Consider the following 19,410-nt stretch of genomic DNA (forward strand, 5'->3'; position numbering starts at 1 on the left):
GGCTCAACGTTTAAGCAGTCTTTATTGATTTGTTTTTCAAATTTTTGTTCTCATATATTTTTGGTTGCTTTGTGTTGATTTACGCTTCCTTACGATTATTATAGTTTTTGGAGTTCTTGTTAATATGCATCTCATTTTGCTTCTTTCTCAAATTTAGTAGCTGAATGTAATTTTCTAATCATTCAATCTATTTGTAGTTGTTTTGTGATTTGCACATCAATAGTTAATTTGTTAAGTTTATGATATTCAAATTGCAACGAACCTGATTTTACTTCTTCCTATTGTCCATATCTAGTTTGCCAGTCTGAGTTCTTTGATAATAATTTGCCTCTTGGCATAAATATTTTCTTGCGAACAAATGGAAGAATATCCGAAAACACCTGCGCTAGAAAACGGGATTGAAAATCGTCTCGTTGTCACCCCACATGTTACTTCAAGTGTATGAGAACTTACCTTCATAGTTATCTTTTACATATATTTTTGGTTGTATCTTGTGGATTGGAAATTATTGATTTCTCTATTGTGCTCCGTCCCACATGAATTGCTTTGTAATGTCCACAGGTTCCCATCGAGGATGTTGCTTCACCTGTAGAGCTTGCAAAGGCTTACATGGGGAGCAGACCTTCCAAGGTTTCCTCATCAATGTTAGGTGTGCAAAATCATGTACTAAGGGAGGATCCAACTCTTCTAAAATGTGAAAACTTTCCTCCTAAATCCCCTATTATGTCAATTGTGCCAAAGGCTACTAGACATGCTGCGGTTCATGAAAATAGTTTTGTGACCGCAAGATCTCGTGGCAGATCTGCAATATATATTATGGCTCGAACACCATATGCCAGAATATACCCAGCCTCCACACTCAAGGTTTGCCTTTTCCTGAATACCATTTTGGATCATAATGTTTCTAGGATCAAAATTTTTATGTGGTTTCTCTAATTTTATAGGGTGGGGGGCTTGCTGTTGAAGGTGAGCCGTCATCTTCAACTCAGTCTGCATTGGATCAAGACATGCTTTCTGAACCTAATAAAGGGGTACAAGTACTTGCTAGTTATAAGTCGTGTCTTTTCAATGTATATTTTAGATATGTTACTAGATTTTGTGTTTTGCTTTTCTCTTTTTTGCAGACATTAAAGCGTAGAAGTTCAGCATTGGATAATGGTGTAGGATCTTTTGGTCCTATCCGCCAAATCCGTCACAAGTCTAATCTTCTCTATTCTAAAGGCTCAAGCTTACCTTTTTCTGGTAGCTCTCTATCTGTTGCTAGAAGTGGAGTGGATATTTATGCTGCTCAGCAACCTTCATCTTCCATGCAGAAGCCTCTTGTACTGGATGAAGTCAAGCGTAGCCATACAAAATTGTCAGAAGAAAATGTGGACAATACTATACCTAGTATGAGCTATTCCCCTTTACCCTCAAAATCGAGTGAGATGACTTCCAAAATACTTCACCAACTTGATAATTTGGTTTCTCCTAATGAAAAATCATCCGAATTAAGGTTACCAATTGTCAATGATAACTCACCAACAAAGTTGTCACCTTCCATGTTACAAGGACAGGCTCTTCGAAGCATGGAAATGGTAGATTCGTCAAAATTGCTGGACAATGTACAAGGTGATAAATTAAATGGCACATTTGGAAATTTGTCTGCTAGTGCTCAGAATCAGAAGTTAACTTCACAAAGAAATATGGTTGAAAATGGTCAATTGAAGCTTGTTGCTCCTTCTGATGGATTAGTTCCAGTCAAAATTGCTACGGATGCTACAAAACCAATGAATCAAGTCCTGTCTAGTGCAAAATCTGTGGATTCTTTTATGATAAAATCTGTTTCTTACCCTCCAAAAAGGAATAAGGCATTCCATATGAGTGCACATGAGGTATGATTTGTATGATATCTAGTTGACTGTTTTTGTATAGTTATGTCGCTTTTTTTTTTTTTAATATTTAGTATGTGGCATTATGTTAGTTGGTTTACATTAGCTTTGTGGGAATAACTGGTGTTCCTCACCTTGTAGGCTTGTTGCTTACAGCTATTAGTTGCTTCCTTCCATTTACTCACTAGTAATGACGAGTAAAGCAATTGACAATAGATCTTAATTTGGTAGTTGTATTTATATTTTATTTGATTCCAAACAGAATAAAATGTGAGTTGAGTTTTCAAATAAAAGATAGTGGTCAACCTCAGGTCATGTTTATTCACTATTCTTTGTATCTTTCTACTTATTTAAGGATTGTTTGGATGTGGATGATGATGCTCATCCTAAGTAATGACGAGTAAAGCAATTGACAATAGATCTTAATTTGGTAGTTGTATTTATATTTTATTTGATTCCAAACAGAATAAAATGTGAGTTGAGTTTTCAAATGAAAGATAGTGTTCAACCTCAGGTCATGTTTATTCACTATTCTTTGTATCTTTCTACTTATTTAAGGATTGTTTGGACGTGGATGATGATGCTCATCCTAATGGAGCTTTCTCCTCTTTTTCTCCTGTTGAGAAAGAAATAACCTTCTCCACTACCATGGCCGAGAAAATTACCTCTGGTACGGAAACCATTGCACAGGAGAATTCCTCAGCATTATCTGTAGTGATGCCATCCAAAAGTTTTACAAAAGATGGTGAAGCTCGTGTTGGGACTGCTGATGGGTCTAGGGCTGTTGAGAGGGTTGATGTATCAACCTCTAAAGCATCATTTATTCCTGATCCAACCTTTAAGCCAGCTGCAGTTACAGCGGCTATACAAACAAGTTTTGGTTCCAACAAGCCGGCTTCATCAAATGGGTCAATTACTAATCCTCCCCTATTTAATGTTGGGAACAAGGTGGTTTGGTCAACAAAGTCAACAGCTACTGCAGCTCCATCAAAGGAGATAACTAAATCAGGTTCGATATTTGGTATGGAAAAGGTTGTTTTATCAAAGGAGCCTGGTGCTGATGCTCCATTAGTGAACTTTGGCACCAATGGAAATGTTTTTAAGGTACCACCAATGCCATTTACTGCTTCATCATCAGTTGGTGGTGAGTCTGCTTCTCTGAAATTTGGTGCTTCTTCTGAATCAAAGCTGGGAAGCTCAATCAGGTAAGTATATGTGATTTATTGCGTGCTTTTGAAAAACCTCTCACAACACAGTTCTTTACACACAGGGTTTCACAACACAATTCTTTACACATATAGGGTATTTTTTCTAGAGGTTTGTGTCTGTTCTACCTTTTCTATATTTTACTTTAATGTAATTTCTGTCAGACGACTTTTGATAAGTGATAATACATTTTGGTGACTGTGGGGATGGCTTTCTATTCGATGAGAAAATATTCTAGCCAATTTATTGGAATGATTTGATTTTTCTTGAACTAATATGATTTGGGATTTTTTTTTTTTTACTTTTTGCAGTTAAACGGGAACATCTCTGAATGATAAGCTCATTGGAAGTATATTTTTCCTTTTTAATTATTAACTTTTCTACCATTCCATGTGTTTTGCTTATGTAACACCCCGTGTATACCAGATTTGTTAAACATGTCATCGTATTAAGTCACGCTTAATTAAATATGCGGAATATCTTTTTCTTTTCAATTATGACGTCATTATCATAAGCCAAGTTGAATTACTTAATTCATTTCAAAACACTGCCTGTATGTAAATTGCAATTAGACAGCTAACTGAAATACCTCAATATATAAATAACTGTGAGTATCTAAAATCACGGAACTACAACACGTAGCCCGGACATAATCCTGATACATTATTACAACTCAATTCTAAACTAAGACATAGTCAATCAATGTGGTATGGACATTCCTCGTACTCACCAAATAAGGCAACAAAGTCAAACATAGTCTCAACAACAGCAACATAATAATAACAAGCTAATAGCATATCATCAGCAGATATAATCCAGCATCCAAACATATCATATAAACAGCAATATCAGCTAAGCTCCGGCCTCCTGCTGCTAGAGGTCTCCACCCCTGGGTTACCTGAACCTGAAATAAGCGCCCCAAACGTGGGGTGAGATCTCTAAACAGAAATCTCAGTAAGGCAAGGATCTTCCACCCCAAGCTCACTTACATGTGCAATATAAGTTCAAAAGCAGTTTAACAATATAAGTTTCAAAATCAGTGCAATGCAGCAGATAATCATGTCATGTGTGTTATAGCTATTCTACTAATCAAAGAAGTGCAATAATACGTCTATTACCCTCACAGTACACGCCCATGTTGTATCCGCCCATAGGACCACCCCATGGCGTCTTGTCTAGGCGAAACACCACATACATATCATAAGGAAATTGCACTTAACAGCTCAATAGCATTTCAATAAAACAGTACATGAAAACACATCATGCATATAATCATCCACCCATGGGATGTAACATCCCCGTCTCGAGCCGGTTCAATTAACATGCATATGATACAAACAGAAATAGCGAAAGACTTAACTTACAAAAATGCGAGCTAATTTTTTTTTTTCTAGATTAATTCTTATTTGGCGAAGACGAAAATCAGGCAGAGTAACCTCTGTAAATCGGAAAACTGGGGATTTTTGAATCCCACTCTCAAGAGTTCCTGATAGACAGTTTATACAGCATATAAATTCAGAAGTACCAGACATCCAAATATAATCATATACCCATCCATGGGCGCATGCATAACTTGGCTCCGTGCCACTAAATCTAACAGCATGCAATCCAATATGTAAACATAAACTGAATACTGCATAATCATATAACGTGCCTGAATACCCAAATGTACATGCATCAAAACTGACAGACATGTACAAAACATAGACAGGCCATATACAAAATGAAGGATTCAACATCATGATCCACAAAATACTGAATAACATAAATACACTCCAAAATAGTAGTAGCCTACAACTACTCAAAATCTGGTTCGTCAAAACGCCTCAGCCACGGGTCGCGTCCCTGCCTAGTGAGGGCTCACCGGGAAACTGAGAACCTGAAATGATGTCCCCCAAAGAGGGGTGAGATAACAATCTCAATAAGCTCCAGGTTTATAGAGAATTCTCCATACCCCTGGCTCACTCCTTCATGAAAGTTAGATACAGAGTATAATGCACATATACAAATATCATAACAGAACAAAGCATATATCCATATCATATCAGAGGTGTGCGCCGTCATTCCCAAGGGAGGACCCCAAGCGGAAATTAACGCACGTGTTCCCAAGGGAGGACCCCAAGCGGAAATTAACGCACGTGTTCCCAAGGGAGGACCCCAAGCGGAACCAGAACATGTTAGAGGCGTACATCGTCAATCTCAGGGAAACCCCAAGAAGACATCAGTGTACCATACAATCAATACAGAAATCATATCAGAAAAAGTCATATCATGTTATCAAATAACTCTATATGAATGCATCTATACAAAGCATAAAAAACAATCATACCATCCAACCACAGTTCACTAACTATGGTGGAGCACTCGAGCATGAAAAGACTCCTTAAACACAAAGCTTACGAAACTTACAACTTATAAACTTATCATTTTTGGGCCTATTTTGACTTGTATGACATATATTGGACTTACTTATTCTTATTTCATCAATTATTTATTTCCTGGACTCTAACGATTGCTTAAACAACAGTACAAAATACCCGGTAGAAAACACTATTCCCGAGATTTTCACGGAAAGTTCCAAGCTATACACTTTTTCGTTCTGAACTCATATTTGGCGTCAGAATCATCAAATTATGTTTCTAAAATCATTTAGCTCATTTAAGCTCTACCGGTTAATTCTCAAAACTGCAAATTATCCAGCAGAACGCACTGTTCATAACCTAGTCATGATTACAGTCAAAATACTCGAAATCAAGCTCTGAATCTAATTATGGCATTTAAATCCTTAAGTTAAACCTCAAATTAAGATTTACAAGTTAGGGTCATTATATGGGACATGGTGGAACAAACAATGGCTAAGCCGAGGACACGAAAGCTTACCTTGCAAGCTAGCTATCCAAGCCAAGAGTCCACACAAGCTCAAAGCTCGAACACAGCAGAATCACAATCTGTTTTGGACCAGCAATCATATCAATATTCACATACAACAAGCATACGACATAAAGACAACGACTTTCCTTTACGTTTCATGTCTTTAGGCTTCTCACAAAGCCACAAGCCCTTAATCACTTTGATTCTGACTTAGATTAATTATTACAGAAGTCCACATAAGCCAATCATGGGTCTATAAACCCAAAATGACATTCTGTATGAACAGTACTGCTACTGTTCCGAAATTTCCAGAATATCCGGATATTTGTCAGGGACATATCTGGATATCCCATATCCGGATATGCATATCCGGATATCCATATTCGGATATCACAAGACCCCATATCCGGATATCCATATCTGGATATTTCGCGACAGAATGCAGTTTCTGCATTTCGCGAGATATCACTTCAAAGGTTCGGTTTTTAATCCATTAAAACGTCCAAACATGCATTTTTACTCTCTTTTACGTTCATATACAGGTTGGTTACTTGTTTAACTCATTAACATGCCAAGACTAAACCTTTAAACAAAAAAACTCATGATCAAGGTTAGGGACATACCCAAGACTCTCAAAACAGAACAAGGGAGGCTCTTGGAGCTCACTATGCAGCTCCTAAAGTGCTGACTACCAAGTGCACGAAAATGAGCTTCAAGATGGCTCCTTTCTTCATAAAGATTGCTTCTTGGAGCAACAACACTCAAGGAAATGGTTCCCACCACTCCTACCAAAGAACTCAGCCCTCACACTTCCAACACAGAGGCCAAACTCAGAAAAGGAAGCACTCAACACCCTCACAAGACCAACTCTCACTCAACAATGGTATTTAGGTGAAGGTTTCATGAAGAAAGGTGGCTCCTAGGCTCACAAATGAAGAGAGGAGAAGGTGGAAAGGAGAGGGCAGCAGCTGAAGTTCAGAAAATATTCACGTAGGAGGCACCAAATAACCTAGGATCATGTGCCCTTATCTATACATAGCCACTTAAGTTTTAATCGCATTGTATTAGCGCTAGTAGCTACGCTTATCATTTTAATCCCAAACTCGAGATTATGAACCTACTCATTTTTCTAAGATTTATCATATTTTTATCTTATTTTTCGCAGCACCTTTCCGGTACGCGCTTTTACATAGCCAGTATCAGTTCTGGCACCAGTTCTCATTATTTTAACTTGAAACTTGAAATCACAGTCATATATATTATTCTAGGAATATTCATGCACTTATTAGAATTTTCCGGGATACTTCATCGGTACGCATTTATACCGAGTAGGAGAACCGGTATCTGCACTTTTCGTCAGAAAAGCGACTTTCAACATTATTAATTACTTACCAATATTATTTAAGTCTTCTCATAATTATTAGGGTCAATTATGAAATTATTTTCTAATTTCACACAATTAAATAATTAATTTCCTTATTAACGGTGCAGGTTCTTACAGCTTACATATGCTTTTTACCTGGGATGCACCCTTTTACTGAACCATATATTAATTGAATTTACCATCCTGTATTTTATTGTTATCTGGAATTTTTGGTTGTGTACTTTCATTTTCATAATGACGCTTGATAATTAAAACATACATTTTTTCATTCTCCTTTTGCGATTTGACTATCTAATTTATGTGGTGTCATAATTATGTTTTTCTTTTTTTTATTGCACTGCACAATTAAAATTGAACAGAAATATCTTGTAACCTATATTAATGTTTCATGTACTGGATTGTTCCCTTCATCTGCAGCTCAACTACTGTTGCTGGTGCAACTAATTCTATGGCAAAAGTTCGTGAATCTGATATCAATGATACTAAGACTAAAACAGATACTGGATTTTCTGTCAGGGCATCAGAACTAGCCGTTTCATCTGCAGCACCCACGAGTGTATCCACTTTTGGACACAGTTCAAGTCAAAATAATGGGTATCTTGCTTCAAACCCTTCATTTTCTTCTTCCATTCCATCTCTTGTATCAAATAATTTTACCAGTCAGAATATGTTCAGTAACTCATGCCTTACCGCAAGCTGCGGCACTAGTGTGACTGCGGCTTCCACTGGCACTAGCATGACAGCTATCACTCCTGCCATAATTGCATTAAATAATAGCAGTTCCTCCCCCTCATTGGTGGCATCTTCATCTTCATTTTCAACAACTTCCTTTTCCAAATTTGGATCCTCTGCTGCTCCATCAACAGGTTTGCCTGCATCATCTTCTGGCTCAGAACCACTGGAAACCAAGAGCAAGCTTGATGCAGGAAATGGTAATCTTAGCAGCACTGCCTTCAGTAGCTCGTCTGCTGCTGTTGGAAGCACAGGGAGTGGTATTTTTGGGTCCAGCTCTTCGACAATGACAACTGTAAATAGCCAGTCTCAGTGTTCTGTTAATGGTGCTAGCAGTGGTTCTGTGCTTGGTGCCAGTCCTTTCCAGTTTGCTAGTCAACAGAATATTGCTCCACAGAACCCTTCTCCATTTCAGGCTTCTGGTAGTCATGAATTTAATGCGGGAGGTGGGAGTTTCTCATTGGGCTCAGGTGGTGGTGACAAGTCCAATCGAAATTTTTTGTGAGTTAAACATAAGCAGCGTAAGAAGTAAGACTCTTGTTTATGGAAAGGGTTACATTCTATCACTGCTGCAGGCTGCACTTCAACAGTGCAAGAAATAAATAAGCTCTGAAAAGTGATTGCTGGATATTGCTGTTCACTTATCAAGTTGGACAAGTGGTGCTATTGCTAATATGCATATATGAAAGCTTGTCTCTTCTTTCGCCTTCCATATTATAGAATACAAGGTTTAGTTTCCCCAATTTTGTATTAGTATGATATGAACATTAAGGTGCTATACTTGTAATGGTTTTAGGTCAGTGTTCAAGATCTGAGTTGTGATGTTCACATAGATGGATGTATCCTACTTGTAACCCAAGCAGAATTAGGTATGAATTTATAGCAGTGTTTTAAACCCGGCCCGGGCATCGATCCGGTCGGGGTACTGGGTCATCGGGTCACTGGTCGGACCGGTGGATTACTGGTCGGACCGGTTGACCCGGATATATATAGATATATATAAAAAATATAATTATGAACATATAAATTCAATTATATTCTTCATATCTAAAATGAATTAATCAAGATTCATTAAATAAGCTAAAAAACATAAAGCATACATAAATAAAAATACATGCTATTACTATGTCAATTTAAATTGCAACTCAAAATCCTCATAAACATACCTCTCAATGACATTGAACTCATATTTTTCAAATTCAATTACATTAAAAATGACATATGTCACAATCTCTTAATTTATTATTCCACAAATTGCTTCAGTATTGGAAGCTGAAATTTGAGGTCATTGTAGAAGAGTATACTAGCAAATAAGATTACAAAAAAAATTTAAAATGAGTTCTATATTTTTTTTGACAAAAACAATTTTGGTCTTTTTTAATGCATGACCCGACCGGGTCACTGGGTCGCCGGGTTACTGGGTTTAGTCGGTTTTGTCCGGGTTTTGACCTAATTTGACCGGATCGATGCATGACCGGTCCAATGCTTGACTCGAACCGGTCCGATCACCGGGTCACCGGGTTCCGGGTTGACCCGGTCGGGTCGGGCCGGGTTTTACAACACTGATTTATAGTATAGCTGGTTGTAACCTTACTGTTCCAGTGAGCAATCTGTGAAATGATTATTACCGATAGGCCTTCTGTTTCCTGTTTTGACGTATATTTTAAGGGTTTTATTAATCTGATATTAAAGGAGATAAGTTATCTCATGTCATATAAATAAATTTGTGGACTCCACCACCTAAAAAATAAAAAGAAAAAAGGTGACACGATGTGTAGAAAATTTTTTTATCACATATTTTTTTTCATATTTTAATACTAATTTTTCTTTACAGACGGAAACAATATTTTTTGTTATAGCTTTATCTAGAACCAAGGGGAACCGAGGACCATACTTAAAGCCAGTTTAATGCGGATTTGATTTTAATCAATTGGTGAAAGATTTTTATATTGTGCATTCTTATGTTACCATATCATGACAAAAAAAAAAATATTCTTTTGCTATATCATTTCATAAGTTTGACTGTGGTAACTACCTTTAACAGTCATACTAATGATATGTGAATAGTGTGCAAAACCATTAATGAAGGTCTACGAAAAAAAAGTTGATTTTTTTTTTATTTTTAATAATAATTTTAAAGATATCATATCATTTTATTTATTTTAAAGATTTATGCCAGCAAACTGTAGCGCGACTATTTAAAAATATAGTTTAGTCAGATGAAGCAGACAGTAATGGAGCAACAAAAGGGATGCAATCCCCTTTTCTACTTGCACGTTAAGAATATGCAATGCATAACACAAATTTCAGTCATACATAAAAGACGGTTCTTTCTTCGGGGAAGATTTGTTAGCATATGAGAGGGATATCTGATTCTCACTCCAAGTGATAGAGGGTGATGGGGTAGGATTAAGTGTTGTTATATACAGCACTGTTGTTGTAAACACGACCAGGGGGCAATGGAACCCTTACCTCACTTCCTTGACTTCTCCCACTTGATAAACACTTGGTTTGTTCTCCATCATGTTTATACTCAGTACCACCACCAAACCTACTAATTGATTCTCCTGCAGTGAATGTTACATAGCCATGGACATCTGGCACCTTCATATTGGGGCAGTGTTTTCTTTTACCTTCATGATACTGATTCAATCTTGTCTGTAATTCCTTACTGAGAAACTCTTCTCTCCGGGTTGCTTGTTGAGCTCTGAGTGAAGATAACTTCTCCCTGTACTCTCTGTCTATCTCAAGTATTCTCTGGCACAACAATATGTATTCAGTTTGAAATTATCAGATAATATACCAACAGAATCTTTCCAACAATCATAATAACAAAGCTTGAATTGGGTTGATAGTAACTTATTTGTATCTGATGAAACCAATGTTGATTTCATCAACTGATGGTATAAACCATAAACATGACAATCTTTTCACCAAAGCTCTAAAGCTTCTTCCTCTTATCTTTCTTTATTTGGGATTAAAAAAATGGTAAAAAGCATTTTAACTTCTTTGTTCCTTGAAGCATAACGGCCTGGCCACTAAAATATATAATCAAGTCATAGGCTCTGTTTCCCAACGCTAAAACATTCTTATTTTTCAACTCTTTGATCCCAATTTTGTCCATATTGAATTGCAAAGAAATGTCAACTGAATTTTAAATTTCAAAGAAATCATGCTACAATCTCCTGAATCAAGAAAATAGAACATGGTCCTCTGGATAAGATACAGTTTCATAATTTTCGAATTTCTATGTCTATATTCTTAGAAAGAACAAATTGCCTTCAGCAGAATTATTTTAATTGTTATTTTGAATCATGTGATTATAAAGTACGAACTACAATACCGTAGCTATAGATCAGACATAGAAATCATGTCATGAGTGTAAGACAAAAAATTTATGTAACAGCTTGATAATAGTTTAAGTATATTTGGTTTCCACAGCATGGGGAGAGAGGGGACGCGGGAGAGAGACAGATCATTTACAGCTCACAGAGAAAAAGATACGAAGATTCTGATTGGAAAAGAAATAAGGATTTACTAGATTCTTGAAAACTCTCTTATCCTAAAATGACATTGACATAAATTTCCATAAAGTCAAAGTTTAAGTAAATAAATCATGTTTATTTTGTCAAATGCCAATGGAGGATGCTCACTTCCACATAAGGGTGAAGCGGAGGCATTCCCCTAACACACACACATGCATACTTACATTATATCCTCAGTATTTTTTAATTGGATTTTGCCCCTTAGTAGATAGAATTTAAAGAATTAATTTATATACCCTTATTCTAATCTATTTTATTAGAATTATAACCAACATTAAAAACACAATTATCCCAAATTAGCTGGGGTTAGGAGTTGATGAACCTAAAATAGATGCATATTATTATTCTATAATTAGAATAATAATATAAATCTATAATACTAATCTTATTTTAATCTTAATAAAATAAAAAAAATTACAAAGAATCATAATATTTCTCTGCCATAAACTAAATCTCCCAAAAGCTTAAGTTGTTAAATAAAAACATAAAAATGATTTTTATATCTAACACACACCCCCTGTGCAAAAGTCTCTTGGGCTTGAAACATAGACAATGTGCATGTCCACCTTCTTGTGCTAAAATCAGACTTTTATTTCGAAGAATAATAGCAATAAGGATCAAACTCTAAATCACTTGGTCAAAGGCTTTGATATCATATCATGATCCAACTCTCCCAAAAGCATAAGCTACTTAGCGAAGACACATGAATAATTTTTATGTTTAACACTATAAATTTAATATAAATTATTCTACCCATTGCACAACATTACATAATAATTCTATTAAATACTGACCTCTTTGTGCCTAGTAAATTCTGCATCCTCTGCATCACTTCTCTCCCTGGCCAATTTCACGATTTCATCAATAAATCTTTGTTCAAGACGCTCATAAGTTGGTGGTGGTGGACTGTCTTCATATCCGATTTCCATGTCTTGCTCATGAGGCGGGTCCATTTCTTGGTTGGGTTGGATCCGCTCACTGAATTTGGGGTCAATTGTTTCATCCTGGATGTAAGGTCTTATCCCATTATTCGCTTGAGCTGCATCATAGAATTTCCAATGTAAATTCGTAAGACATCTATTTTCCAATTATTTGGCCACAAATTGCAATAACTATACCACATTACATAATAGGAAATACTGAAAGAAGAGTCAGAAACACATGATCCATCAATGAAACTGAGAAATTACAGTCTGGGAAATCCAAAATATTATATTGAACTAGATGGTGAAGATTATCCTGTCATAAGTCAAGGCAGTTCTAACAATATATGGCCACAGCATGCCAAAACAAGATAACAGAGTTAATGATACTTCACGGTAATCATTGAAATGCAATTTTGAAACATGAATACAACTCAAAAAAATAGTGCACAGCAATGTCCACGCCCAAAGCTATGCCTTCATTACATGACTTTGTGATGTTGCTTTCCAGCAAAAAATAGCTTAGTAGAAAATAATAATTGCTCATAGACATTTAAATATCTATAACATTTTTTCCTGATCAAATCAATAACATATATCAATTTATAAATTAAGGCTTAAGAATTTTGCTAATAGGTTCATGCAATCAATCTACATGTGGCTTATTATATCTTGAATTCCTCATAAAATTAGTCTATTGAATATATACCACACAACAGAAGTCATGATGCAGTACAGCTGTTACCATTCATGGAAATTTCAGGGTGTTTCTACATATTTGAAGAAAAAAAAAATTGAACCAAAAATCATTTTCTGGCTAAAAGTACACTCAGCATAGAGCATACCTTCATCCATAGAATATGTGGTTAATACGTCATCACAAAACATTACAGCATTTTCTGGCAAAAAGTACACTCAGCTAATAACCCTCGTTAAAAATTACAGCATTACATGACATTTACCATTTACTTCCACCCTTCCAAAGTCTACCACATCCAAAAGACTATATCACAGCTACACGTCAACAGATATTTCAACAATGCAATAGCGAAGTTAAACACAGCGAACATAAATTATTATGGTACAAAATAAAATTTCATGCCCACAAGGATGTAGATAAACTGCACTAGTTAATCATAATTACCATGCTTTGACTAACATCGGAGACTATACTTGCCTTCATTATGTGCAGGAATGGGGAAACCATATACATTTGATCCATATCTATCCCTCTTCAAATGCACCTCTATACTTGAAGTCTTATTCTCAGTAGAAAAGTCAGGCTGGCCTGTATGATAATTTCTTACAGAATTATTCTGCATTCCCGAAACAGATGTGTTGGGTTTGAGAGCAACTTATGGATTGACTTGATAATCAACAGGAGGTCCTTGTCAAATCATTCCCTCCTCTACTACGCATGCTTATTAGACTCCAGCAACTTTGACTGAAAATACAGCAGTAGTTTATGAAATATAAAAAAAAAAAAAGTCACTCTGAAATTTTTAAAAGTCATAAGCCATTGAGAAAGAAAAAGTATGTGATTTTAGTAAAAAATGGGAGTCTTAATAAAGTATTGTGATTTTTAAAAGTCATAAGCCAAAGGTCTGGATTAAGTTACAAATATAATTTTCATTAAAACACTAAGAAGCGCATGCGCACGCGCACGCGTGCACGCACGCACACACATATACATGAGGTACGATCCTTTGACATCAGTGTCAAATTTAAAGTTTGACACTTCATTTGAAAGCCATTAAATCAAAAAAGATCAACGACTCTGATTTGTAAGTATGTGATACCATTGATCTTTTTTGATCTAACGACTCTAAAATGAAATGAGGTGTCAAACTTTAAATTTGAAACCAATGTTAAAGGATCCTACCCTTGTATATATATATATTAATTAATCTAAAAAATACACATCTCACAACCATAGAAATACAATGAAGCTGCAAGCAAAATCTTACAACCTTGGATTCAGAATGTTTTGAACTTTGAGGAAAGACCCCTAAAAGAACATCTACAATGGTCCACCTGAATCATTTCCATCCATAGCGATACATGAGTGATTATCAAAAGAAAAAAAAAAAAAATCCTAATGCCAATGGTGGCATGAATGATGAGATCATGAATATATAAGATTACCAGGACTGAGCATAATTAAGCAACAAAGTCGTCGATTTACTACAGACCATGTAAAGAAATTAAAAATAGTGAGAACCAATATTTCACTAAAAAAATATACAACTAAACTAAAAAAGATAATCAACATATCAATTAAAAACTACTGAGTTACTTCATAAAACGAGGTACCCTAAAATCACCGAATCTAAAAAAGAGAGAGAGTAGATAATAAAACAAGAATCTTAAAATGGCACTAAAAAGTAATCAAAAAATGTTCATGTAAAGAAGAAATTGAAGTTTACCTGGGTCGTAGGGTTTCTCGAATCTTCCAATTCAGAGCAAACACAGCAAAGCGTGCGTTCGTGCCAAAGAAATGTGTAAACAGAGGGTTATGAGTTGCTACTATCTGGAGCTCGAGAACATTTGCCGGAATCGAGAAGTATTTATAAGACTACATAAAAACATTTAAATTAATTTAAGTAGCAGATAAATTAATATAATATGTGAATTTTTAAATTTTACATATTTGAAAATTAAGATAAATAAAGTGTATACATTTGTAACTTGCAAAAACGTTTATAACTTAATTCATATTTTGGTATTATGCATTGGCTTTACAGAAATTGTTTAGTAAAGTTATTGTTTAAAGTAATATTGGTGTTAAAAAATTTTCGGCGTAATGTTATTATAATTTTTTTTTGTAAGTATGTTATTATAATTTTTACTATGAAGTATAAATTTCACAAATCTCTAATTTGATTTAATATTGAAGAGGAAAAATAGATGTCATTATGATTAATTTTTTGAGAACTTCATTTGATATTCATAATGTGAATAACAAGAGTTGGACAGTGAGAGTGATGAGATCAATTAAAATAATTATTTGATAGACTCGTATTAAATATTGATTAAGTAATTAATGAGGATTTGCCCATCTAGTTGAACCTTTCGCCTACAATAGTTATGTCTTGGGTTTGATTCTTAAGTTCTTCCTGTAATCTTTTTTTTAGTAGGCATAAAGGCCAGAGGCCCATCTAATCCAAATTTTTAATCACAAAAAAAAAATGTTCACTAATAAGATCTTATTGCAAAAAGAAAAATATGACTTCGAGTGATGTTGGAATTGGAATTAAAATTGTAATTCATTTTTTATTTTCTTCTTTTATTCAATATTAATTAAAGAAGAATTTATAAATTATTAACTTATTAGTTAAAAAAGAATTAATCGGATGAAATAATTTTTCTTATTATTATTTAAATCTAAAAAGCCTTATATAAAAATGTATGAGTAAATGTGTTTGAACATTTCATCCACTTTAGCAGCTTGGGTGTGATTTTCAATGTTCCTCCGTGGAGAATGTTTAATCTCACCATAAAATGTATTTTCACTATAAATCTTCAATCAATTTGGTAATCTTAATTGATCTTAGCATGCTTTCCCCTGGCTTTTTGATCACTGTAGTCCTTATTTAATAATTAATTATTAAATTGACCACTATTTCAAAAATTTAACCTTGCTTACAAACATAACATCAACCTGCCCATATTTGACCGTTGATCATTAAGCTTATCCGGCTATCCCCTTCTCTACCAGGTATTTTTTGAAAATTTTACCCTACCCGAATAGGGAAGGGGATACCCGGGTATATTTCAAAAAACTGAAAAATACTTCAATTATTTACTCGGGTAGGGAAGCGGCTACCCGGGTAAATTTTCTTCTTTATTTCAAAAATCTGCAAGATTCTCTCTCTTGTTAGACATGTACTCATAGACTAATATTCTTTCATCTCTATAGATGCAGAACCCTAAAAGCTTTACGAGATTAGTGTGCTGGAGTTTGGCCATGAGTTTAGCTTCAAACTTAAACTCTATCAACCCTTGTCCTGAACTTTTAGAAAGTCACTTTATTGCTACCTCACTCATGAAGTTATGGGTGGCTTAAAGAATGTATATGCTATTGGAGCAGGTAAAATTCAGTTTACATTGTTACATTGTAGAGAACAACTTAGTAGAAGTCAATCGCTACATACTGTTTTTAAGCAGGAGAGAGAGAGTATCTTTTGTGTTCTTGGTGGTAAGTAATTTATTCGGGTAGCCGTCTCCCTACTCGGGTAAATAATTCAAGCATTTTTCAATTTTTTGAAATATACCCGAGTAGGGAGGGGATACTCGGGTAGGCTTGATGGTCAACGGTCAAACAGAGACAAATTGATGTTATGTTTGTAAACAAGGTTAAGTTTTTGAAATAGTTTATAATCAAGGTCAATTTGATAATTAATTATTAAATAAGGACTGCAATGGTCAAAAAACTGCTTTTTCCCTAGTCTAATATTAAAAAAATTCATTAATAATAACAAAGTTTACCTCTTTATGATGAAATAAATGAAGAAAAGAAATATTAGTATACAAGAGATGACATCTTCTTTATCTCATGTTAATAAATCATTTTCTATTTGATGTAAATTTGATTCAATAATATAAAATGAAATGAAAGTGCAAAAAGAAATGAGAATATAGAAATGAGAGAATGTTAAACTTTATGTAAATCTCATGTCACTTTACAAGTTCACAGTAATCTATATTTTGCATCTTTGAAGAAAAATAAAAGGTTATTTAAATAAAGATATTTTATCATTAATGGAGAAAATAAAAAAAGATGTAAGGTCAACAGGTGAAACATTCACTTTATTCATTGAATGATTCATTCGATTGCCAATGGTTATTGAATCATGAAAGTATTTCGAAAACATTCTGTGATGGCTCAATGAAACATGTCTATTTGAGTTGAACAAAAAAATCATTTACCACCACTCAATATGGTCAACCCATTTCTACTTATTATTCTGAACTTGTAGAAAACTTTCAAGAGATTAATCATCACTCAGATTCATAGGCTAACTCTATTGAAGGTGTGGTTTAGTTACACTCTGCTATGACTTGACTGAGGGCTCATATCTTCTTCAGTGGATTGGACCTGTGTTGCACCGACATCGACATGGGACACGAGATACGACACTCCGACACATTAATTTTAAAAAAAATTAAATTTCGACACGTTAGGACACATTTTGATATTATATAATATTTTTAATTTATGTAGTGTATATTTTATTTAGTATTTAATAATTTAACAAAAAAATAAAGCTAAACTTATAATACCCATCAAGTTTGCAAAGAAACATAATATATCTCAAATATTTATATTAAACTCAATAAAATAGTAATCATAATCTAACGAATCTAATAGTTAGAACTCAAAATGCAATGCAACGTAACTTTTGAATCATTTTTGAGTCTTTGCAACGAGTATTGGAGTGTTGGGAAGTGTCGGAGTGTCGGTGAGTATCGAGAAGTGTCGGACACGACACGTCAGGATTTTTGAAGTGTTGGTGCTTCATAGGATTGGACTATGAATTTGATCAGTTCATTGTGAAATCTTGCGCAAAGAGATGAAGCTCAATCTAAAAAGCACGTATGCATATGTTCGGACGTAGCAACAACAAAGGTAAACCATGGGTGGCCTTTGATTTATTCTAGAAAGCTCAATGATGTTAGCTGGTCAATCTCGATAGGGTTCCTTGTCTAGCATTGGCAGACCCCTGAAAGATAGCAATACTAGTATGCCAAATAATATTGTTTGCTCCCATCGTGGTGAAACATGACATACCAAGTAGCAATGTTCTTAAATTATTGGCTATCCTGAATGGTAGAACATTAACAAATGTCCCAAGAATAAACTCCCGAGTAAGGCAATGACCATTACCTTTAATGAAAGCTCCTAACAACTCACTGTCAATGCTACTTACCTAGGTACTGTTGGTAAAACTTTCGTTTCTCTACATATTCAAGAGATAATATCTTGATAATTAACTTTGGAGCTTCTAATCATATGATAAGGGATTCTAGTAAGTAATATTGTTTTCCCCTTCTTCCTAATCAGTTATTTTTATTGTAAATGGGAGTACATCTGCCATCACTAGTGAATGATCTCTTATCTAGTTTGAACACTTTCATTTGATACACGCTAAAGTATGGAGTAGACTATCTAGTTTTAACACCTTCTTTTGATACACACAAAAGTATGGAATAGACTATCAGAAAACGTTTGCCCTAATAGCAAAACTCAATACAATTTGGATAATTATGTCCATAACCGTGAATAAAGACTAACAACTATCACAATTTGATGTGAAGAATGCATTCAATTTGTAAATCTGAAAGAGGAGGCGTACATGTAGTTACCACCAAGTGTCAAAAAAAGTTCCTTAAGTGAAAATAAAGTCTGCGAACTAAAAAAGATTTATATGGGCTTAAGCAATCCCCTACAACACGGTTTGAGATATTTTATTCTACAATGAGGAAATTTAGATACAAATAAAGCAATGTTGACCACACCTTGCTCATTAAATACAAGGAAGGAAGAATAATTATACTAATTGTCTATGTAGATAACATGGTCCTGACAGGAATGACATATATGAGATTAAACTTCTATAAAAGCAACTAGCAAGTGATTTTGAAATAAAAAACTTGATACTTCTTGAAAATTGAGGTAGCAAGATCAAATTATTGTATTTATCTCTCGGAGAGGAAATATATTGAGACTAGAGTGCTTGCATGTAAGCAAGTGGAAACACCAATCAAGATGAATTATGTTTGAAATATTTTTGGATAAAAAATCAAAGACATGGGTCAATATCATAGGGGAAGACTGGTATACTTATCACATGCAAGGCTAGATATTTTCTCTTTCG

At 34.7% G+C, this 19,410-nt stretch overlaps 2 protein-coding genes across 4 annotated transcripts; one reads left to right on the forward strand and one right to left on the reverse strand.

Moving 5' to 3' along the window:
* Positions 1 to 345: 345 nt before the first annotated feature.
* LOC133306037 (nuclear pore complex protein NUP1-like) lies at positions 346 to 8,569 on the forward strand. The gene is made up of 6 exons (XM_061506309.1): positions 346 to 439; positions 562 to 864; positions 945 to 1,031; positions 1,125 to 1,874; positions 2,430 to 3,076; positions 7,750 to 8,569. The coding sequence occupies exons 1-6, from the start codon at positions 359 to 361 to the stop codon at positions 8,567 to 8,569; spliced, it is 2,688 nt and encodes an 895-aa protein (XP_061362293.1). The 5' UTR covers positions 346 to 358.
* A 1,759-nt stretch (positions 8,570 to 10,328) lies between these two features.
* LOC133306040 (uncharacterized) lies at positions 10,329 to 15,082 on the reverse strand. Of its 3 annotated transcripts, XM_061506314.1 has the most exons (6): positions 14,959 to 15,058; positions 14,678 to 14,716; positions 14,503 to 14,566; positions 13,710 to 13,976; positions 12,404 to 12,648; positions 10,329 to 10,821 (listed from the first exon to the last, which is right to left on the reverse strand). In XM_061506314.1, the coding sequence occupies exons 4-6, from the start codon at positions 13,852 to 13,854 to the stop codon at positions 10,474 to 10,476; spliced, it is 738 nt and encodes a 245-aa protein (XP_061362298.1). In that variant the 5' UTR covers positions 13,855 to 13,976; positions 14,503 to 14,566; positions 14,678 to 14,716; positions 14,959 to 15,058; the 3' UTR covers positions 10,329 to 10,473. The 3 variants fall into 3 exon arrangements, with proteins under 3 accessions (XP_061362298.1, XP_061362299.1, XP_061362300.1); XM_061506315.1 differs by lacking the exon at positions 14,678 to 14,716 and having other exon boundaries at positions 14,959 to 15,082; XM_061506316.1 differs by lacking the exons at positions 14,503 to 14,566; positions 14,678 to 14,716 and having other exon boundaries at positions 14,959 to 15,063.
* Between the last annotated feature and the right edge of the window lie 4,328 nt (positions 15,083 to 19,410).

This window comes from Gastrolobium bilobum, unplaced genomic scaffold (assembly GCF_033153095.1).
Source record: "Gastrolobium bilobum isolate Gb01-03AN ecotype WA unplaced genomic scaffold, APGP_CSIRO_Gbil_v1 utg34599, whole genome shotgun sequence".
Lineage (NCBI taxonomy): Eukaryota > Viridiplantae > Streptophyta > Magnoliopsida > Fabales > Fabaceae > Gastrolobium > Gastrolobium bilobum.

Coding starts and splice junctions, on each gene's coding strand:
- LOC133306037 (XM_061506309.1), top strand. CDS start 359: ATGGAAGAATATCCGAAAACACCTGCGCTAGAAAACGGGATTGAAAAT. Junction 865..944: donor ACCCAGCCTCCACACTCAAG/GTTTGCCTTTTC, acceptor CTAATTTTATAG/GGTGGGGGGCTTGCTGTTGA. Junction 1,032..1,124: donor TTTCTGAACCTAATAAAGGG/GTACAAGTACTT, acceptor TCTTTTTTGCAG/ACATTAAAGCGTAGAAGTTC.
- LOC133306040 (XM_061506315.1), bottom strand. CDS start 13,854: ATGCAGAATAATTCTGTAAGAAATTATCATACAGGCCAGCCTGACTTT. Junction 12,649..13,709: donor CATTCCTGCACATAATGAAG/GCAAGTATAGTC, acceptor TCTATGATGCAG/CTCAAGCGAATAATGGGATA. Junction 10,822..12,403: donor AATTTACTAGGCACAAAGAG/GTCAGTATTTAA, acceptor TTGTTGTGCCAG/AGAATACTTGAGATAGACAG.